At 34.2% G+C, this 23,862-nt stretch overlaps 1 protein-coding gene across 1 annotated transcript in view; it reads right to left on the bottom strand.

The window, feature by feature from the left end:
- Positions 1-5,713: 5,713 nt before the first annotated feature.
- Positions 5,714-23,862, bottom strand: part of LOC131041986 (uncharacterized) — a 41,029-nt gene continuing 22,880 nt past the window's right edge. Inside the window, exons 11-28 of the mRNA XM_057975271.2 lie at positions 15,171-15,221; positions 15,029-15,081; positions 14,714-14,843; positions 14,500-14,609; positions 14,208-14,287; positions 14,013-14,101; positions 13,801-13,908; positions 13,558-13,576; positions 13,211-13,432; positions 12,780-12,823; positions 12,604-12,671; positions 11,619-11,724; positions 11,310-11,527; positions 11,046-11,115; positions 6,478-6,528; positions 6,338-6,390; positions 6,090-6,219; positions 5,714-5,946 (exon numbers count right to left, since the gene is read on the bottom strand). Of these exons, the coding sequence (XP_057831254.2) occupies positions 5,881-5,946; positions 6,090-6,219; positions 6,338-6,390; positions 6,478-6,528; positions 11,046-11,115; positions 11,310-11,527; positions 11,619-11,724; positions 12,604-12,671; positions 12,780-12,823; positions 13,211-13,432; positions 13,558-13,576; positions 13,801-13,908; positions 14,013-14,101; positions 14,208-14,287; positions 14,500-14,609; positions 14,714-14,843; positions 15,029-15,081; positions 15,171-15,221 (1,668 nt within the window). The 3' untranslated portion in view covers positions 5,714-5,880. The remainder of the gene's footprint in view (positions 5,947-6,089; positions 6,220-6,337; positions 6,391-6,477; positions 6,529-11,045; positions 11,116-11,309; positions 11,528-11,618; positions 11,725-12,603; positions 12,672-12,779; positions 12,824-13,210; positions 13,433-13,557; positions 13,577-13,800; positions 13,909-14,012; positions 14,102-14,207; positions 14,288-14,499; positions 14,610-14,713; positions 14,844-15,028; positions 15,082-15,170; positions 15,222-23,862) is intronic.

Raw genomic sequence — 23,862 nt, 5'->3', positions numbered from 1 at the left:
AAGATTTTTCACCTAACCACATTTCATTAGATGTTTTATCAACAAGAGCTTTACAAGGAAATCTATTGATTAAATAATTAGTATCAACAAATTTTCTCCAAAAACATTTATCTAGCTTAACATTACTTAACAAGCTCCTAGATCTTTGCATTAATGTATAGTTCATTCTTTTGGCTATCCCTTTTTGTTGGGGAGTGTAAGGTGCAGTCTTTTGTCTAACAATTCTTGCATGTTTGCAAAACTCATCAAAATTCTTAGAGAAATGTTCACCCACATTGTTAGATGTTAATACCTTTATCTTATATAATCTGATTTTGTTTTCAACCAATGTGTTAAATTGCTTAACTTAGTGAAAACTTCAGATTTTGAATGCATAAAATAAATCGAAGTATATCTTGAGACATCATCAATAAAGGAAATATAATATCGGGATCCATTCAAAGGGTCAACATCAAATGGACCACATACATCCAAATGAATAATCTCTAAAAGTCTCTTAGCTTTGTTAACTCCTTTATGAAATGAAGATCTATTTTGTTTACCAAACACACAGTTCTTATAAAAATCACTCTTACTAATAGAATTATCAAAGATCTCCTTAACTAGTTTCTTATCTAGAATAGTCTTAAGGCCCTTTTCACCAATGCGATCCAATCTATGGTGCCACAACATACATGCATGTTTAGTCCTAGTTACAAAAATTGAATTACAAAGTTTAGAAACATGTAGCTTAAACAAAGTTCCTATCTGAAATCCTTTAGCAATTACCAAACTTCCCCTTACCAACCTACAACCAGACTTATCAAATATCACATGCATTCTAGAATCATTTAACTTGGAAATTGAAAGTAAATTTCTTGCAAGATCTAGAATATGTAAAACATTATCAATGGAAACAATCCTCCCATTACTGAAATACTGCAACTTTACCTTTCCTTTGCCAACAATATTCATTGAGGTGTTATGAACAAGAAAAACTTCTCCTCCATAATATCCTTTATACTTAGAAAACCACGCTTTGTGAGGAGTTGAATGAATAAGCCAAGTGTCATTACTAATGGAGTTAGCTAAAATAAACAAAGCATCGTAATCACCATCATCTAAGGACTTATCCATGGAAGCTTCAATACTATTTTTTTTGTTTCTACACTCCTTCACTTGCCCTCTTTTACCACAGTTCCAACACTTTACTCTTTCTAGGGGTCTTAGAACGTCCTTTTGACTTCTCCTTCTTTTTATCCCCTTTAGGTCTTTTTTCTTTAGGAAATCCCTGAAAATGCAAGGCATCTTGGGAGCCAACATTCATGGTCTCTCTCTTCATCTCTTCTAAAAGAAGTATGAGAATCACATTGTCCATCTAAGGATTTACACCAACACTATGTATGACAACAATTAAATTTTCTCAAGAACTAGGGAAGAGAAAAGTAGAAGAATACATTTGTCTTCTTCTTCAGTACTAACATCTATTGATGCAAGCTGACTTAAAATACGATAAAAAGAATTCAAATGTTCAGTAATAGAATCACCATCTCTCATTTTCAAAGAATACAAACTTCTTTTCAAGTATAGCTTGTTAAACAAACTCTTAGTTTGATATATATATCACCAATCCTCCTCCAACTCTTAGTTTGATATATATCACCAAATCTCCTCCATAACTTGTATGTGATGTCTTTTGTAGAGACATTCAAGAGGACATAGTTAGTGAGATACAATTGAATGGTTCCTCCTGCCTTCTTGTCTAAATTTTTCCATTCTTCATCTATCAAGGTAGAATCCGTTGGTTTCTTTTCTTTTGAAATTGGCAACCATTGATCTCTCTTTTCTAGGAGATCCTCAACTTTCAACTTCCACATCTTGTAACCAGTGCCATTGAACTTCTCAATATCTCGATGAGAGGTGGAGGCCATGTTATGCAACCTTTTTTAAATCTACGAAAAACCCACAAAATGAAAGCTCCCACTGTAGTGAAAAACCTTCAACACTTATAGAGAAAGGCATTAGCTTTGATACCAAATGCAGTAAAACAAGGTGAACAAAGCTTGTAATATGATCTTTAAATTAAATATTATTACAAATATGAAACTAAGATTAACCCTTATTAAAGTTGTAGTCACACAAATCTGTCCATCTTAATTAAATGAATATTTCGTATTTATTTGATTAAAAATCCACTAGCCATCAGTTAATTAAATAAATATTTAATTAATTCATCCCCAAACATTCTTCTATTAATTAAATAAATTATTCAATTTATTTTAATTAATTCATTAAATCAAATTACAAATCAATTAAATAAATAAAATCTATTTATTTAATTAAAATCCCCCTATTTCTCTTTTAAATAAATTAAATAAAACATTTATTTAAATCATTATCCCCACCCCACTTGCATTTTCCTACAAATGCAACTTGCACACATTTTGAAATAAATGAATTTTTATTTTAAATAAAATCCTATTTTCCCTCACCCACCAAATCCACTTGCAAAATCTAATCCCCTTCTAGATTCTTCTAACCCCTTCCTAATTAGCCTAATCCATCCCCTAATTATTGTCACATTCATAAGCAAAATGGAGTCACTTCTCAAAGTCTAAAAGTCTTTGATAACCATTAAAGGCTTTCAACCTTCAACCACTAAATGGCTCAAAGTCTTTGATAACCATTGAAGGCTTCCAACTTTCAACCACTTAATCCCCAAAGTCTCCAATAACCATTAATGGTTAATTCAACCCTCCCACATGGTTAAAACATTTGTTTTGACTCAACCTCTACTCAACCCAAGGGTCTCATCAAGCCTTTAATGCTTTGACCATGATTATCTCTTAATCATTTGCACAAAGGTTTATCCTTGCATTAACTCCTAATCCAGTGGGTAATCCTAATTTAGACTTGACCCTTAGCCTTTAGATAACCATGAGGTCTTCTCAGGCCTTTAATGCCTCCAACCTCTTTTCTCAACCCAATCCTATGTTGACACTTGTCACTATTTTATTGGTGCCAATTGGGCACATGGATCCCCAACTTTCAAGCTTGACCCTTGATTAAACCTTTCAATCCTGGCCATCCATTGCTCCATTTTTCCTATAAATAGACCCCATTCCTTCCTAATCCAGATCCTGAAAACTTGTATGCATCTAAGCTATAGACATTTTAGAGAGCATTTTAGCATAAACAATCTAATCTTTTGTCTTTTGGTTAAAATATATCATTTTAGCATTAGCATTAGCTTTTTATTTCACATTTAGAGCTATATTACAATCTCAATCCTCCATAAGCATCCATAGTGCAAAAAGCTGCTGAGAGCTACACTATTTTGGAACTTGGAGAGGAGAGGAACAAGGGAGAAGGAGCTAATCTCATGCTAAGAGATAGTTGGAGATGTCTCATTGTCTTTACTTCTTTAGTTAGATTCATTAGCATGTTTTTAGTGTCTCTCTTGGAATGCCTTCATATGTTTTAGTTTTTGATTGATTAACGCTAATGCTTTGTGTGTTTTGTGTTGTTTGATCTTAAACTAACTATTTGTGCCATTTAGGAGGGCATCAAAAGTTATTGTAGAATCAAAATAAGAACAAGAAAACCATTGCACATGAAACACCGGATTTATGTGAAGAAATCCTTTCAGGAAAAAAATAAATCCACCACAAAAAGAGAGACAAGTATATTACTAATCTAATGAAGACTACAACAATGATACACTTCCTCCGTTACCCTAGAAACTAAACAAGACTAAATGAAGAACACTAGCTCAAGGAACCAATTTATAGGATTTTGTGAGGATAAATACCACTATGGTACCACCAAACAACATGTAGCAAAACCACCTGGAAAAACTCACACACCTCCTAAAATAGCCTCTTACAGTTGTGATAATGCATCTCTCATGCATGTGCACTTGTGTAAAGATTCTGCCATAAATATTGTCATAGATGTTGTCATAGCAATAATGACTATCATAACCATCATATATTCTCTTACAACTCCCTACAAGTGTCCAAGCACCTCAAAATAGAATATTTCAAGAGTGGTCACCTAGCTATTTTGTCCTTTTCCTAGAAGACAAACTATAAAAGTAACTTTGCCTTTACATGATCTCTTTAACTACCTTTGGTTAAACAATTTAACTTCTTATAGGTAGATTACAAAATAAATTAGGAAACAATAAATTAAAGGATTCACAGGGTTGATGACACCTAAATCCTAACATTGCTAGGCTTCATTTATGCATTTGTTATCTTCTATGTAAAAGGGTTGGGTCCAATTTGAAAATCACTTTCTACCCTCAATATATTCATTCTATTTGTGACATCAACTAGATCTACAAGCTTAAAAAAATAAATTTGCATTTGTCTATTTATAACATTATCATAAGTTTATTCTACAATTACTTTCTCTCTTTAAGTCTTCATTTAGAGTTGTAATGTTGGTTCATATATTGATATAAATCAAGAGAATACAAATCTTATGATTTGATAAATTCCTTAAAGGTGTTTGTAAATATTGTCATCACTTACAAGTATTAATATATTAGAGATCAAAATAAGAGTGCTTCCACAATTTACATTTTATCAAATCATATATCTATATATCATAGCTTTAGATTTTATGCAAAATCATATCCGCACATTAAATATTCAGATCTATGTGGAGAATGAAATCTGCACTCACTTAAGTGATCTAAAACAACAAATGCTATTTTTTTAGAAAGTAGTGTCTTTATTTGAGTCAACTAGAAGACCAAAGCATTGGTGAATCAAATTTGGACATTCATCACAATACTTCTTCATCATGAGTTATCTAATTAAATATATTTTTTAATTTAATTTGATTTCTACATTTATTTATATTTATGAAAACAATCAATCTAAACTCTATAGTCTAAATTAATTAATATTTGATTATATGAATTTATTTAGCCAACCCAAATTTATTTAATATAAAATATTAAAACCCTATGCTAATCCAAAACCAAAAATCTAAATTCTCAACCAATAATGTTTTTTAATTATTCAAATAGATATAAAAACACATAAATTAAAAAATAAAAATATTTAATTGAAAATAACTAATATTCAATATTAAAAATTAAATTGATAACAATGTTAGATTAGATAGTGCAAATCTAATAGTCACACAAAAATTCAAACATAAAAAAATGCAAGACATTATAATCTTAGAAATTGTTAGTTTTACACTGCACTACTTCTTGTCCTTATCATAATTTCTTTGATGTTCGATTGCTTTAATTGTGTTTGTTTGACGTTGCTTCTAGATTAGATTATGTGAAAGTTTTTTAATCAACGTTTTGGATCACATTTTGTGATCTTCGTTAGAATGAAAGAGAACTAAGAGATGATTATACAATGAGGTGGATGTTTTATTTTGGGTTTGGATATTTGGGTATCCATGGAAGTGTAATCTTTTTATTTTAATAAATTATATATGAGCCATTTTTTTTTAATAGAATAATATACAACTAATAATTATTTTGATCAAAACTTAATTACTATATTTTAGATAGATTTATACAAGAATTTGGATCAATTTAACAACTCCATTTGATTACAAAGATAAAATAATTGAAGAAGAAGCTCTATTATTCTTAATAAGAATTTTATAAAACTTAAAAATTACACTAAAAAATTGATAATAATTTGATTACAAAGATTAAATAGTTGAATAGCTCCATTATTCTTAACAAGAATATTAATAAAACTAATGATTAAATAATTAAGTTACATTAAAAAAAAAATGATAATAATTTGATTACAAAGATTAAATAGTTGAAGTAGTACCTCCATTATTCTTAATAAGAATATTTATAAAACTAAAAATTAAATTACATATTAAAAAATGATAATAATTTGATTACAAAGATTAAATAGTTGAGTTGGTGACTAAATCAAGCATGTTCAATCCAACGCATGGCTGATCTACTGGTGCCTGTTCACACATGCAAACAAACATTTTAAAACAAAATAGTTCTAATTTAATATTATTTTTTGAACAAAAAATATGTAAAATCTTAGCTACTTACCATGTGACCTGCTAATAAAGAAAAACTATTCAAAATCTTAGCTACTTACCATGTGACCTGCTAATAGAATCCACACAAATTTGAGGTTTTCAAAAGATTTAACAAATCCCTTTGTTTCTGATTCGTTGCAGTAAAGAGCTATTCTCTCTGTTGAGTTGAATTCTTTCAATCCACTCCACCTGTTTTATTGTTTTTTTAAATAAAATTCATATGAGTTTTTGTCTTCATGTTATAAAAATAATAAAAATATATAGAACCCAAATTTTATTTTATTGAAAGTATAAATTTGCTACATACTTTAATTGTTGTACCCATGCTTCTGTTCCAGGTGTTGCACATATTAAATCCACCTGCAAGTATTATTTGGTGATTATCATGAAGTTTTAGTGAATAAATTTGTGTAGTAAAGTAGGATAGAAGGCAATTAAGAGTTTTACCTGGCCATTATAAATTGTGACATTTTCACCTCTAGATAATAGCTCATCCACCTGAATTCATCACAGATAAAAGATTCAGAGAAATGAATGAATTATTTTGGAGTTTTAACTATTTTGAAGAAAAAATATTTTGATAATAAAATTTTAAACATTAGAGAGAAGTATTTTTTTCTTTTCTTATAAAGGTCAAAATTTATTAAACACAAATGAGAATTTCTAAATAAGAATGGTCAGAGAACAATGAATTACCCACTCCTATCTTTCATAATTAATTGTTGTAAGATAAATCCAAAGGCAATTGTCTTCCCTATCTACAATATTTAAATGCTCATTTTGCTAGGCAATCCGCCATTATATTCTACTCCCTAAGAATATGACAAAATGTTAGAAATTCTAAAGACCTACTCAACCTTAGAGTTAGAAGTTTTTTTCTACATTTGATCGGATGTTCCTTTTGCTAGGCAACCCACGTAAGAGATTTTAAAGACCTAACCAGTTGTTTTTTGAGAAGCGATGCTTGAAGTGTATTTTAGGCCCATTTATCTAGAATAGTTCTCCACATTTTCTAAATGATAAAGTCAATGGAGAAATGATTATAAATGGAGTTAAATGAGGAGTATTTAAGTGGTACATTATGTATTAATTGATAATTAATTTAAATATATATATTTAAATGTATTAGTTGACAATTAATTTAAAAATATATATTTAGATGTATTAGTTGATAATTAATTTAAATATATATATTTTAAAGTATTGTTAGAGTTATCATGTTGAGGCTAATAATAATTTATTTAATTATTAGTCTATTATACTCTATGCTTAAGCTAAACTTAGGCATCTTATAATTTTTTAGGGTTTTCTCCTTTAAGGTTTCTAGTATTCTTTTATAAGGATTCTCTCTTTGTAATTTGTAATTGTATTGCATTATTCTTGCACAATCAATATGACTCCTTTTTTGGATCATTGAATTCTAGTCTCCATAGCTTTGTTTTTGCTTCTCTTCTTTTTGTGATAGGTTTGCATGCAGGTGATCCTTCGGAGTTGTAGTGTTGAATTTTCCTCAACACCTATATGGTATCAGAGCTCCAGATCTGCTACTGCCTGTTCTTGTTTTTTGAAGAATTTTTTGGAGCTTCGAGGGTTTCAAATTTAAGAGGTTTTCTATTGGATCTGTGGGTAGCCTTCTTTTTTTGGGAATTTGAGCTCAAACGGACCACACGATTGTGCTTAGAGCACCCCAAAATCCCTATTTCTATATATAATTTGTCCAATTTGGACAAAGTTGACTTCTAGGGAATTATTTTTTGCTCAGGGCCGTATAGCCCCTTCTGCACGTGGATTGAGGCAAAAAAAATAAAAATTTAAAAAATTGTTTTAGGCAGTTTAATGGCGTTCCTAGGTTGACGCGGTTCCCTAACCGCCACGGTGATCGTAGCCACCGTAGCACCTGCTACCGCTAACAAATTTCTAGCTGCTGCGACCATCAGCAGGTCCGACGGCTCGTTAATCGCTACAACCAGCGGTAACCACCACCGTTGACCGCTAGCGGATCGGTCACCAACCGCTAGCCGACCACCACCATCGCCGCCCATGCACCCCAATCCGCCGCCACCTTCGCCTGCACGCCACCTTCGCCTGCACGCCACCTTCGCCGACAACTCCGTCTAGTCACCGCTCAAGCCCCTCTAGCAAGCCTTTTGGATAGGGGGGTGGTTTTTTCACCCTAACTTGGGAAAACGAAGTCGGTTTTTGAAAATTTTTATATCGCCGAAAATCTCTCTTCAAACTCTTTTCAGATTTGGAGGTTTGATCTTCTGTTTTTGTTGTTTTGATGTCTTTTTTTGACGTCAAAGCCATACATTCTTTTTTGCACTCCGGAAGGCATATCTTGAGCATCCAGACTCCTTTTTGGGTACATGAGATATTGTTGGAAAGCTGGTTCTGTGCACTTTCCAGTGGTTTGGGTCTTCTTTCCATATTTTGCTCCAGGTACATTTTATTTAGTGTTGTGCATTTATGCACTCTAGTGAATATCTTGGATGTTTAAGCTCTTGGGATCCTTTTCTTTGTGTGGGATGACTCATCTTTGGCTATTATTTCTATTTCCAGCCTTTTGTATTCTTTGAGCATTGTATGCATCATTTTGTAAGCTTTTTCCTTTTTGCAAATGCACTGAGATAAAGTGCCACTATGCCTTGCATGCTTGAGATCTTGCACATCTTGTGCGTTATTGTACTCGCACTCCATTATAAAGTGCCATGGGGGGTTTGATGTTTGCCTTTGTTTTCCATCTACCTTTGTCATGTGAGTGTTCTTTCCACAACAATAGCCTCATGATGTGTGTCAAGTGAGTGTTCCTTCCACGACACTAGCCTTTATATGTGGTTGTACTTTCTGTTGCACTCTTGATGTTCCTGGTTCTTCGTCATGCAGTTTTTCTTGGCATTCAGTTTCAATGTACCTGTCCCCTCTCCCTTGTCAGCATTATGGGGGGTTTCTCATGTTGGTTGTTGGTTTTAATGCTTCCTTGGTTCGTTGGAGTGAGTTATGCATTCAGTATTTGTTTCTGTGTACTAGGAGGATGCAGTGGCTAGTTACCTATGCATTTCGGTGAGATGGATCATTTACCATATGGACACTCTTTCATTCCTGTTTTTGGAGGCAACCTTCCATCTTCGATTGATCAACTCTTCAAACTTTGGTGTTTTTGCCATTTGTATCTTCGAGTTGAGTTGTTTGCCTTTGTTTGCCATCTGATTCAAATAGTGTTATTTGAGGGCACTCATGCAGATTACAGTCTTCTCTACTTGATCATCTTCTATTTTAGTGGAGGTTCTTTAGATCGATAGTGTTTGCATCTTCATGCTTCAGTGGTGTTCTTCATGTTCATCCTTTGTTCCTTTTTTCTGGGAAATTCTCTTCTTTGGAGGCTTCTTCAATCCTTCACTTGTATTTCTCTCTCTTTAGGAGAGAAGTTTTTCCCATGAGTTTTTCTCCTTTTCTCCAGTTGTGAGAGATCTTTTGTACTTGGGTACCTCACCAGGTCTAGTTGCCAGGACCCATTGTTACTTTCACGCACTTTGTTTACATGCATTTTTTAGTCTTGCGTTGTTTTTAGCTACTCCTTAAGTTCATCTTAAGGGGGGTGTTAGAGTTATCATGCCGTGGCTAATAATTATTAATCTATTATACCCTACGCCTAAGCTAAACTTAGACATCTTATAATTCTTTAGGGTTTTCTCCTTTAGGGTTGCTAGTATCCTTTTATAAGGATTCTCTCTTTGTAATTTGTAATTGTATTGCATTATTCTTGCACAATCAATATGACTCCTTTTTTCTGGATCACTGAATTTTGGCCTCCATAGCTTTGTTTTTGCTTCTCTTCTTCTGTGACAGGTTTGCATGCAGGTGATCCTTGAGAGTTGTAGTGTTGATTTTTCCTCAACACCTATAAATATATATTTTTTATGGAAGATAATTTCTGCTATAAAAATATGATTATGAGCTCTTTTCTTATGAAATGATTTTTTTGGTTTTTGATTTCTTATTTTATTTTTGTAATGTATCTTCAAAAGCCATTAAAAAGTTAAAGATATTTGTTCTCTCAAGATGTTTGGCAATAGAGACAAATGAATAGAGATTGTTTATGGATATAGTCATCAATATTTCTAATCTTTTAACTTTGGTAGACCAAATATGGCAATGCCCCTTGAGTTTGGCAGGTCTTTTAGAGTTTTAGTCTACATAAGGAGCTAGGTAGGATATAGTGGGATCATTGGAGAACTTAGAGTTGCAATATAATGTTTTAGTGGGTTTTAAATGAAAACAATAGGCCCATAATTAGATTGGATTCTCTTCAACCTAATGTGGCTAAGGACTTCCCTCCCTTGTTGAGCAATAATCATGGGTATTGGGATCTTGTGAGTAAGTTCTACAAATCCAAAGAGAATAAAATATAAAATGAAGAGAATGGCATGCTTCATGATGAACTTGATATTATAAAGGAAGATTTGACAAAAGTCTTACAATTGAATAAAACAATTATAAAAATTTGATGACTAGCATATTTATATTTTAGGAAGGAATAGTAGGAAAGAACAAGAGACAAATAGACTCAAGTCCTAATAGACATATTATACATCAAATGAAAAATAAAGTAATTGAGATTGAAGAATAAAAAAATGACTTCTCAAAGATCATCTACAATTCTTGAAGGAGGAAGGGAAGGCAGCTAAAACCCTCCTCATCTTGTCCTCCACCAAGTAACCTCATTAATTTTTGGATAATTTTTTCTCACGACTTACTACTTGTAACATTTTTAACATATATTTCTCAATAGTAATGCTTCCAAAACAACCCTACTCTTATAAAAAAAACCTTTTCAAATCCCAAACTTAACCGATTAATAAAAAAATTGAATAAAAAAACACTATAACATTATAGTCAAAATAAAGAACATTAAACATGTAAATGTGATTTAAGAGAAGTGTGATTTTAGTGTACCCCAAAATAAAAGCCTGTAAAGTTTTACTTTACTTTTTAAATTTATAAGTAAACTTTCTTACCTTATCAACTGCACTCTGCATGAAATCATTAGTCAGAGCATCGAAAACAACGCCGGATGATTCATCCCATCTGAGAAATAAATTCAGTATACATGTTATTCATTACAGGAAGGAAATCTTATCGAGCTGAAAGACGATCATAAATAAATAATAAAAAATCTATGCTTGAGTACTTTAACAATCTTTCTCGTCCATTGGAGTACTAATGGATGTTCTGGGGTTTCGAATTCAGTAGATATAGCTGAAAACTGATTGTAATCTTACATTACGTTTGACGGAATGATCTTGAGTTTCTTGCGAATGGGTCCGTTCATTACACTGAAAAATCCTGCATAACTTGGCTTAATCTGGCCATTTCCCTTGTTGGAGATAAGATATTGTATGTAGTGATGAGAAGTCCTACTGGATAATCTTTTCAGCGAGATTGTTGCTGAGGATACAATGTCACTGTTTGAATCGTCGTGTAGGAAATTGTAAAAGTTCTGTATAAAACAGGAAAAGATTTCCAGTCATTCATGGTTCATGATCATTTTAGCCACGTATATGGATTTTAACTTGAATTTTTAAACATACCACTCCATTGCTATCTGCCAGAATTTGCGACTCCAAATCATTCCATGTATCTGTGGCATTGGAATACTCTTCCATTTCTACCTGTTGTTTTATTTTCAAAGCAATTCTGTGGCAAAGAAAGAAGGAAATGTATTAATGCCCACATATGATTAGAGTAGGTCAATACCAGTGAAAATGTACAACTGTATTAATGACCACATATGAATAGACTAGGTCAATACCAGTGAAAATGTACAACTGTGCGTAGGATAGATGCTATATCTGAAAGGAAAAGAACGAAACCTTTATAGTATGAAAAAAAAACACTAGCAGAAAAAATCATTAACCGTTGTCTATTTGGGAGGCCTAAGTGTAAGAATTACATCCAGAAAATGGTTTGAATTGGGCTGAGTGGTGCTTGTCTTGAACTGATGGTATTTTTTTCCTTTTAAATAGTTCCACAGAGTTTCACGGGGTGATGTGGGGACAAGTGTCAGGGACCGGGGATCAAGGGTCTAAATTTGGGGAAGGTGAGGGGACAGTGGGTGACAAGGCAGAATGTTATACGGGGCGATGTGGGGACAAGTGTCAGGGACCGGGGATCAAGGGTCTAAATTTTTGGAAGGTGAGGGGACAGAGAGTGACAAGGCAGAATGGTATTAGGGATGGTGCTGATATAAAAATAGAGGTGAATTAAAATCTGTAAGGCAAAATCTGCAACATAACATCTCTGTGAGTATCCCATGACAAATTAACTAGTTTTCACAAAGTTAAAGATTGCAATCAGTATGTAATGGTATGTGCCATATAGCAAACAACCTGGCATCCCTGACAGAGGTGGTGGTGCTATGGATAAACATTTTCCAAGTTCCCAAGTCTCAGAAACATCCCCAACAACAAGAAACACGGACTTTTTTTTGGGGGGGGGGATGGGGGGACGATCCCGTCGGACACTTTAAAGAAAAGAAGAGGAGGCCTGTGACTGAAAATAATGCATTATCTTAACCTGTTGGCCTCTTCAGTGGCATCGGCATCCAATCTTGACATAGCTTTAAGTAGAGGTCCCCATGAAAGCTGCCATTTCATAACTTTTATTAGACAAGTGGTTCTATCATTACAAGGTAGAAAATAATCTGAACAAAACTTAGTGCACTTAATGTGCTGCATATAGTGAAAGCTTACCACATAATCTACTGGTGAAATCCAGCTATCACCCAACAGAACACCTATGAAGAGCAAGATGAATTGGAATTGAGATTAAAATGCAGGATTTTGTCATTAAGTTATGGAGGTAGATATGGAGATTATAAAACTCTATTTTAGTGGTACATCAATAACTTTATTTTAAGTATGGCTGCAGTTCCAGAGGAGCTTAATATTCTTTCTTCATATTTCAAGCTATCATTTGCACAAAAAGGATATGGCATCTTGGAATACATGAAGATTGATTTCTTTTACATGAAAAAGAAGAGTTTTTAATAACAATGAAAATTCATTTGGCAGAATCACAAATCACAAGCATTTTGATTCATTTGAACTGTGTATCTAACTTATTTACTATCCTGCTCCTTTGATCCAACTTAGTTTAGTTATATTTAGGTATATATGCTTACCTCCAAGGTTTACTTTTATGTCGCCAGCAGCAATTGCTTTGCTTAAAGCAAGGCCTATCATAGAAGCATGTTTTCCTCCATATGACTCGCCAACAATATATAGAGGATTATTTTGTAGAGAATTATTTCCACTATAGAATTCTTTCAGAAAACTAAACAGGTCAGCGGTTACTTCTTCGTCTGATTTAGCCAACAATGAATCATTTTCTACATAACTAAAACCTGCAGGAAAGTCAAAATTCAAAAATTATGAGAAGACCATCAATATACTGATTCCAAATGGTATTGACTAATACTATGTTTCAGATTGAAATATGAAAATGGTTTGAAGAGAAATTTCATAATACCTGTACCAACAGGGCTATCCTGTAGACCGTTGAATTCATCATAGTTGCATCACAAAACCCAAGAGTGAGTACATATCAATAGTAAAATAATAAATGTTTATAGATTTCTCAAGCAAACAGATAAGAAATACCATCTATGGTTTAACCATCTGAAATCTATATTATAACCATCAAGCTTAGAACATAAATTTTAAGTATAGAACTGCTGCAAATTGAGTTCAAGGATATATATGGCATAATTACCACAAATAATAGATGTGCCTTTTGCAACCAAGTTGTGTTTCTGGGTTTCAATTCATCATCTAAGGGACCAACTTCCAAAAAATTTCCAATTCCAACCCCAGAAGCTCCCTGCATGTAATGAATGCATTAATATTCACATGGGTCAAAGCCTCTTAAGTACTATGTATTGAAATTCAATACGATTAGCCAAAAAAATGATTATAGCAACAAACCGGTCCTCCTTGCAGCCACAAAAGAAGAGGCCAATTGCTATCTGATTTCCTCTGGGGACTGTAATAGAGCCACCAGAACAGGTGGGCCTCTGACATGTATATTCACACGAGTGTTTATTAGTTTAATGAATCAGTTCATTGAAAGATATGATCAAAGTTCAAAAGGGTTTGTACAAAATTAGAACTAATTCTCACTTGGTCTGACTTCAACATAACCCCACTCTTCAGAACCATCTGGGGTGCCTAACATTTGATTATTCCCTCCATATACTGCACTGTTTATTTCCAATACATAAAAGTCAAGACCATTAAACCCAATATAACTCTGAATTTGATTAAAAGTGCTTCATTTTTTACAAACTCAAAATACGTGAATGTGTGAAAACAGTCCTGGTTTCTTTCTGCATGTCATTCTTAATCATCTATTTAAATGGGCATATAAGGTCGATTTCTTAAGAAAGAAAACAATGAAAGCTTGATCACATACTTCTCCTTTAACGAGCTGGAAAGCTTGATCACATTCTTCTCCTTTGACGAGCTGGAATTTGTGACTATATCAAGCATATTTAAACCTACACATGGTTGATCCGCTGGTGCCTGTTTACACATACATATACCCACTTCAAAAAAAAAGAGAGAAAATCTGAGCTCTGTAGTCTATTCTATTCTTCTGAAGCAGAACAAATTGAAATGCTAATTACCATATGCCCTGCAAGGAGAATCCACACGAATTGCAGATTTTTGTAAGATTTCACAAATCCCTTTGTTTCTGATTCGTTGCAGTAAAGGACTCTTCTAGTTGCTGAGTTGAACCCCTCCAATCCATCCCATCTGTTGTAGTTTTGTTTTCATTTTTTTAATGGGCAGGGAGTGGAGTGTTACTAGGTTTCTCAATAATTTTATTTTGAAAGGAATCAGAAGAATAGTATAATGAAGAATAAGTTTGCTACATAATAGTATAATGAAAAATAAGTTTGCTACATAATAGTATAATGAAGAATAAGTTGGCTACACACTTCAGTTGCTGTACCCATGCCTCTGTTCCAGCAGTTGCACATATCAAATCCACCTGCAAATGTCATCGAGGATCAGCATCAAGGCCTACTGAATATTTTGACGTCTGGGAAAGTAGGATACAGAGCCAACATATGATTTTACCTGCCCATTGTAAATTGTGACCTTTTCACCTCGAGATAATAGTTCATCCACCTGCAGATATACAAGAAATTACCCACCACATTTCAAAGGTAGTTAGTATGATTTTAAAGCCCATGAGATAGGATCCATTATAATGATGCCAGCTTCAATAAACCAATCTTAGATATTTAATGATTTTCAAGTAAATAATTATGATGCCTAAGGCTTCACATGTTTTTGCACAATGATTAGATCAATTAGATATGTCAAAAGAGGTGGAGTACTTAAAATAACAAAGCTTTCCTCATTAAAACATGAGCGGGAACTCATTGAGTATGGAGAAGATGCAGTATTTCTAAAAAGAGGTGGAGTGCTTAAAAAAGAAACCTTTCCTTTAAAAAACGAGAGATTCTCTCTTGTTTGTCAGACCTACCTCAAAACCAACCACTTTGCTAGTTTTTGCCTAGCAAGAATGTGTCAAACATCATGGAAAAGAAGGATCAATCTAAATAGAGTTTAACACAGAATGTTTGGTGTAAATAGGTACCAGAGGATTTCAAAACATTCAAACCCTGTTTGTACCATGTGGGGTGGAAAGCTTGGGAGGGGAATGATGAAATGAAGAAATCTGAAAACTAATGAAACTTCTATAAATAGAAGTATGGGTTATTGCATTTGCACAGGGATGAACACTAACTACATGCAGCTCATTACTTACAGAAGTAAAATTATGCACTTTAACAGTATGCCTACATCAGAGACTGTGAAAACTGTCACTAAGATTAATGAAGCTGTCACTATAATATTGGATGAAGATAGGAAGGAGTCAACTTCAGTTCGTTCTTTTCTAACCCCAACTTGACAGTAAACAAGACTAAGATAAGACAAGCTGGACGCTGGACTGTGTCATGGGGTACCCCTGCCACAAAGAAAACATTTGTTTTTACTGAAGTTAGGCGGTCATAATAACAGAGTACCATTTCTAAAGGTAGAAAGCTCGCCTTCACCTCTGCCTTCAATTATATTAAGTCTTCTTCCTCCAAACCCCGGATCCCCACCAAAGTCAATCAAGTTGCTGATCTCACCTCAAAGTGTAGAACTCCATTGTCTTCCCCAATCCAGCTATCATCACTCAACAATACCCCCTTTTTCCACCCACCTTATCTGGTTTGGTCCTCAAGTTCTCCTCCCTGGCATTTCATAGCTGAAACCTTACCCTCTATTATGTCTGAAACCACAATGGCGAATAGAGGGCTAAGAAGACTAGGGATTTGTCCACCAACATTGTGTTGAAATAATCAATGGCTCTTTTACTTATCTAAAGTTGAAAGCTTTAGAAGCTCAAAATGCTTATTATAGTAAATCAGTGCCTCCTCAACTTTCTTTCCAACAATCTCCATGGAATTAAAGAAAACCAAAATACCATCCAAACAAGAAACAGTACTTTTATGCTCAAATACGTGTATTAGAGTATCCATAATTGCAATACAGCTATTGGAAAATTGCTTGGGATTGGAGAGAGGAGTATCTTCGTGCTCAACTGGTTTTTGCAAATAAAAGACCCCACTGAACAAGCTTCTTCAATGTCAATGTGAGTGGTGTATCCTCTATGGACGACAGGAATCTTTCTAAAGACATCATGAATCCAATCAATATTTGTCGGGCTTGGAACCTTGATGTTATGGCACGACCCATACTTAGATTTTAGTATGGTTATCGCCCTATCGAGAATAAGGTTCTCACTATATATTTCACTTGATGTAATCTTCTTATGTGACCTCCTATAAAATTTGGCTACCAAGATAGCCACCTAAGATCAAGAAAGTCTAATATTAGATAATGAATTGTATTATATTTAAGGATGTGATATATGAAAATAGATCATTCATATGAGAGCAAGAGGTAGGCATATCAATGAAGGAAAGTACAAATATCTCTAAGTAAACTTAATCAGGTGTGAATATGATCTAAATGATAAACTAGTGAAGTAATATTGTTGTAATATATCAGGTGGACCAGCACCCCTCTTTAAGTATGATTTAGGGAGGAAAATAAAGACATTAGAAACACTCAAATATCTCTAAATAAACTTAACTAGGTGTGAATATGATCTAAATGATAAACTAGTAAAGTAATATTGTTGTAATATATCCAGTGGACCAACACCCCTCTTTAAGTGTGATTTAGGGAGGAAAATAAAGACATTAAAAACACTCAAATATGGGATCCGACTATAAGGCTATGTTAGGTACCCATGTACAAAATAACTCCTTTGAAATAAGTGGAGAATAAGGAAAACCCATAGGGAAAAATTCTCCCCTAAAGAGGTGTTTTTGACTAAAGGGTTTGGTGAAGATATTTTAAATCTACTATACTATAAGATAATAGCACAAATCAATGACCCACTCTTGAATCAACTCCTCAATGTGATTGTGAATCTACTTCAATGTGGATCACTCAACTAATCATCTACTTTAATGACTTGTTCTACTATTTGGAAACACCATTTTGTTGTGGTGTGTATGCAACTACATGTTAAGATCAATCCCTCAAGAGTAGAAATTCTCAAAATGGCGATTCGCACATTCTTGGCATCATTAGTATAGAGAATCTTGACATACCTCTTATTGTGACCTAATCACACATCATCCCATTCCAAATGGGGACCCCCTATATTTTCGTCACTTGGTCTTTTGGTTGTGGTATTTTGGGTAGTCAGGCAGCAATTTCTTCAATCTCCTCAAGCACCCAAGTGTTTTGGTGAAATTTGGCTAAGTCTGCAAATGTTTTGGAGAAATTTGGCTAAGTTTGGAAGCATGTATTGTCTATTTTAGGATTTTTATCCTTCAAACTTAGAAATGGAGTCAGTAGCCTAGGGCATTGTGAAATCTGAGTAAAGCATTGTAAAGAGAACCCTTCAAGGAAGCTACCAGTAAAATTTGAGCGAATTCTGAGGACTTACAATTTTTATTAAGTGTCATTATGTCCCGATTTTTCCTATTTTGGTGTTTAGAAGAACTTACTATTTTTAGGAATTCTTTTTTTGTAAGGTCTGTCTCTCACAACTGGCAAAGCATTGACGACAGAATGTTCCCAAAAATCCAGTCCTAAATCTGAAAAAGTTGAAGAGTAGCCAGGTGATCGAAATTTTGTGTAAGTCTGGAAATCCTTCTTGAAATGAATAAATTGTGAAGAATCCATCTTGGGCACATTTCCCAAGGACAAATGGATTTCTCCCATATTAAAAAAATCCTTCATTAGGCCTCTAGAGTGCTCAGTCAGGCTCCTTGAGCACATTTCCCAAGGAGAGGAGGATTCTTCAAAATTTCCAAATTCCTTCTTCATGCCCAAAGTGTGCCCAGATACCTTCCTAGGGTGCAAATCACAAGGGATGGCGGATTTTTCCATTTTTTTGAAAATCCTTCACTAGGCCTCAAATGTGCCCAAACCCACGTCTTGGGGGCAAATCCCAAGGCAGGAAGGATTTTTCCCTAAGGAGAAAATTTCTCCTTGACCCCCAAAATGCTCCTAGTCAGGGTGCAAATCCACAGTGGAGGAGGATTTTTCCTCATGTGCAAAATTCCTTCCTCAGAGCCAGAATGCGCCCATCTATGCAGAATTCTTGGAAATCATGAAAAAATGGCCAAGTGTTGGAAATTTTCCTCCTTGAGACCCCAAGCAGGACAAAATTCTTGGAAAATAGAAAAATATGGTTAGGCATCAGAGAATTCTTCCTTCAAGACTGTATGCACCCAAGCACTCACATGACATGAAATGGTAGAGCTTCATGGAGAAAAGAAAATCCCTTCCCTAAGTTCAAATTGTGCCCACCTCTAGAAGGGGAAGGAATGACAAACTTGCCTAAGTTTTGACAAATCCTCTAGGATATCCCGTATGTGCCTAGGATAGAAAGAATCTTGTGATAGACAAGTTAGTAACATGCAAAATGGAATATTTCACATTAATGAAGCATAACTCGAGACATTATGCAAGTTCTTATTTTGAAGTCAAGTATGACAAGTAGGGTCTATCGAAATGACAAGTTGCATCCCTCTCATTAAGGAAACATGAAGTGTGATTAATGAAGTCGCTAAATTATCTTGATGCCAACTTAGCAATTTGGTGGACATGGGTCAAAGCTTCTAAATCAACCATGCATAGTTGCAATCATCAAGTATTAAGCATTGGAAATCAATATAATTAAAAAAAAAAATTATGACAATAAACCGGTCCTCCTTGCACCCACAAAAGAAGAGACCAATTGCTATCTGATTTCCTCTGGGGTCTATAACAGAGCCACAAGAACAAGTGGGCCTCTAACATGTATATTCACACAAGTTTTTATTAGTTTAATGAATCAATTCATTAATAGATATGGTCAAAGTTCAAAAGGGCATGCACAAAATTAGAAACAATTCTCACTTGGTTTATCTTCAACATAACCCCACTCTTCAGAACCATTTGGGGTGTCTGACATTAGATTATTCCCTCCATAAACTGCACTAAATTTCCAATACATAAAAGTCAAGTCCATTAAACCCAATACAACTTTGAATCTGATTAAAAGTGCTTCATTTTTCACAAACTCAAAACAGGTGAATGTGTGAAATCAGTCCTGGTTTGGTGAAGATATTTCAAATCTACTATACTATAAGATAATAGCACAAATCAATGACCTACTCTTGAATCAACTCATCAATGCAATGAATGTGAATCTACATTAATGTGGATCACTCAACTAATTATATACTTTAATGACTTGTTCTTCTATTTAGAAACACCATTCTTTTGTGGTGTGTATGCAACTACATGTTAAGATCAATCCCTCAAGAGTAGAAATTCTCAAAATGGTGATTCACACTTTATTGGCATCATTAGTATAAAGAATCTTGACGTACCTCTCAGATTGCTTCTCAACATGAGCCTTGATATCCTAAAACGTATCAAATAATTCGCCCTTGTGTCAAAGGATGTAGACTCACACATATTTAAAATACTAATCAATGAAAGTGAGTATATAGTGAAATTTATTAAAAGACAAGGATGGAAAGGGTCCCATTAGATCATTGTGAGCTAAGTCGAGGAATTGCGAATCCCTCTAAGACTAAATCCTTTGGAAAAAATCTTTAGATGGTTGCCCATAGCACAACATGAACATACACCATCTAAAAAACTTATACATGGGACTCTTGTGACCATATTCTAAGAGTTGAGCTACTAAAAAATAGTTGTAGTTAAGATGGCCAAACAAATCATGCCATAGCTTACTAACCAAGTCTATATGGGTGAGAAAATCTAAAGGAGTATGAGGCACAAATTTGAAGGATGCATATGGCTGATAATGATGGTACATTCCTCATGCAACCAAGGCATTGTCCTCAAAATATCAAATCACCACTTCATTTTATATCAACTCAACTCTCTTGTAACCCTTTCTCTATGTGAATGATTTGGTAGATTAAGAGAGAATTGACATACAAATCAAGAACACATAGAACATTATCAAAGGACCCTTCATCTATATCAACCAAACCATTCCCAACAATACCCACTAGTGTATCATCACTTATGAGAATATGCAACAAGGAATAAGGATCCAAGGAAGAAAAGTCTTCTCAGTTAGAACCCATGTGGTGCAAAGCACCTAATTAAAGTATAGACTAGTACTAATATGATAATTTGTCAATGCAACAAGTGTTTGAGAGGGAAGATGGTAGATCAGTGTGATTCTTTTGAAGAAGGTGTCAGGTCATTAATCAACTTGACTTGACACTAACACTCGTCATGACCAACTTTCTTGCAATAGGAACAAGTTAGAATCTCCTTCTAAGATCCTCCTTTCGTAGAAGAGGTTTGAGATTCTAATTGCGAAGATAATTGTGTTATGTCTTTCCATGTCTCATGGTTAGATTGCTTTTTCTTCCTGGTCGAATTTTGGATCCATTTTGACTTTATGGTTGACTAGACATCAAAGCTTGTGGCTTGGATGGATTGAGAATATTTGTTGTCATCAAATTTGAAAGTTCAAGCATCAACATTTTTTAAAATGACTAAAATGATGACATAATATAGGCTTGTTCCATAATCAACCAATTAATGTGAAAACTAGAAACCAAATTTGCATATTCAAAAGGAAGTTTGCCTAGCGGATTGAAAATTAATTGTGTAACCATCTTATCAATACCATAGTATTTAAGTTGCGCTCTTAGACCATTAATCTTAGTGACACAATCCCAAATATAATTGTAATATTTTTTGGTATTGGTTCATTAAATTAGTATCTATCTAATATCACTTAACCTCATTAGTTTGATAGTACTTTTTTTTCAATTTCTCTCATTCGTCCTTAGGTGTCGTACACTTATAAGTGTGAAAAAAAATATCAAAAGAGACAATTGTATGAAAATGTCCAAGTAACTTAATATTTGTAATGAGCTAAGCTATCTTTCTTGCAACATTTATTAGTTCTTTAACAATAATTTCTCAATGTAAGGTGTATGCCACTCACTCATCAAAGCATTCCATGTGTTTGACTTCCCAGTTGCATAGTTGTAGGATTCAATGGAGTTACGATCACCCTTGGCTAGATGGAGAGTACAAAAGAAGACTCAATGTAGAAGAAAGGAACACAATCACACATGCCCCCAAATTACTCAAACAAGGAACACCCCAAACAAATATGATTTTGATGCTTTGTAACTATCAAATCAAGGCTAAAATGTTGAAAGTGTAATTTTTTTTATCATAATGAGTACAAATCACCTTAATTACTTCAAAGTACATAGGAAAACATGCACTTTAAAAAAATACACTTGAAAAGGGATTAGTATGAGCTAGATCCAAGCCTCAAAATATTTTAAAATAAAAAGTGTAAAATATCACTTATGCCAAATTTAAAAAATTAAAAATCTACACATCAGAATTTGAAACCATCTACACCATTGTTGAGAGCATAGAAAAATAGCCCAAATAAAAGATTCTTGAAAAAAAGGAGCTAATATGAGCCAAAATAGAGTCCTTGAAGTTGAATTGTAAATAAAAATACTCTAATGGTGAAGGGAGTTGAGTTGAGTTAGAGAAGATGTTGATGTCAACATGGTGCTATGAAGATGTCACCCACCAAAATCATAAGAATATTCTTTGATTCCTCCAAATATTTCTAAATTATTGTCAAACCTAGCAAATTGCTTTCATACTCTTAAACCATTGTCTTCAAGCCTAAAAATTAGTAATTTTGAGTAAGAAATTACTTAGAAGATTTGATCATGGTTTTGTGGTGTAGTCATGGTTAGGAGGGACCTCAATGAGATCTATCTGAATCGTGTAGCATGAGTAAACACAACAAAATCAAGACAAGAAGATGGAGACAATGCATAACTGACTGATTATATCATGAAAACTATTTACAATCTGTCGGCAATATGCGGGCTACCAGATTCAGCTCACTAGCCTGATACAGACATGATCAATTACAGTCTTGGTCTATACCAGACCTCTTAACCTCAAGATAGATCTCTCTCGTTCTAAAAAATTGCTACTACAAACTAAATTGCATTGATTTATATGGTCTAGAGGGATCTGGGTCGGCCCAAGAAGAATCAAACAACAATGAACATGATGAAACATGTAAAACCACCATGTCGGCCTCCACCAATGAAAATCCTCCAGAAAATCCATAGGAAGAAGTGCAGATCAGAGGGAAGGTCGACCACATGACAAGGAATGTTGGAAACAACGAGCCGAGGCTCCGCAATCTACGTAAAGGATCTGTAAAATTCACCAATAGCAAATAGGTCCAATCGGTTCCAGTGTTCTAAGCCATAAAACTGTCTTAGAATTTAGAAGCGATAACTTGCCGGAAAAAGATCCAAACGTCCCATGGTTCAGGAATAAGGAAGATAATCATGTTTACAAGCAAAATCCAGCTCCGCAAGATCCGGTGAGAAAAAGAAATAAATTGCAGAAAGAAATGCTGAAACTGCAAAACAGAAAACAAACTGAAAAATAAATGTTTTTGGTTGATGCAAGATTGCCAAGAACCGAGGATGCTCCTACATCAGACATCTGGGGTTGTTGAAAAAGTGAGTCCCTCACTTTGCTGGGGTTAGAGGAAAACCAAGGTGGTCTACCTCTGCCTGATAAATCCACGATGAATTTTCAATTGGTATGTCCTTCCATTTCACAAGATATTCCTTGTACTGATTGCTCTGGGTACTATGCCCAATCCTATTGTCCAAAATGTTTTCAATCTGATCTGGTTCCTTCCGGGGCAACTGCTTCTCCAAGTTTGCAATACTATCTTCACTGAATTCTAATTCATGATACTGATGTAGATCTGCAATGTTGAATATAGGTGAAATATTCAAACTATCTGGTAGTTCCACTTCATATGCATTTTCGGAACTGAATTTCCTCAAGATCTTACAAGGTCCAAACTTTTTTCATTTGCAACTTGTTATAGGTTCCAATTAGAAATATTTCTTTTCTCAGGTACACCATCACTTCATCGCCAACTTCAAATTCCTTATGTCTTCTCTTCTCATCTGCTTTCTCCTTATACTTGTTGTTCATATTCTCCAATTATTGTTTAACTTGAATATGTAAGGCCTTCATGTGATCTGCAAATTCTTTTGCTTCTACACTCATCTTGTCTTTATTACCGATCCCTCAATTCTGATATACCTGTAGGGTGTGCTCTAGTAACAATCTCAAA

Source organism: Cryptomeria japonica, chromosome 1 (assembly GCF_030272615.1).
Source record: "Cryptomeria japonica chromosome 1, Sugi_1.0, whole genome shotgun sequence".
NCBI lineage: Eukaryota > Viridiplantae > Streptophyta > Pinopsida > Cupressales > Cupressaceae > Cryptomeria > Cryptomeria japonica.
This window is presented reverse-complemented; position numbering and strand designations above follow the sequence as displayed.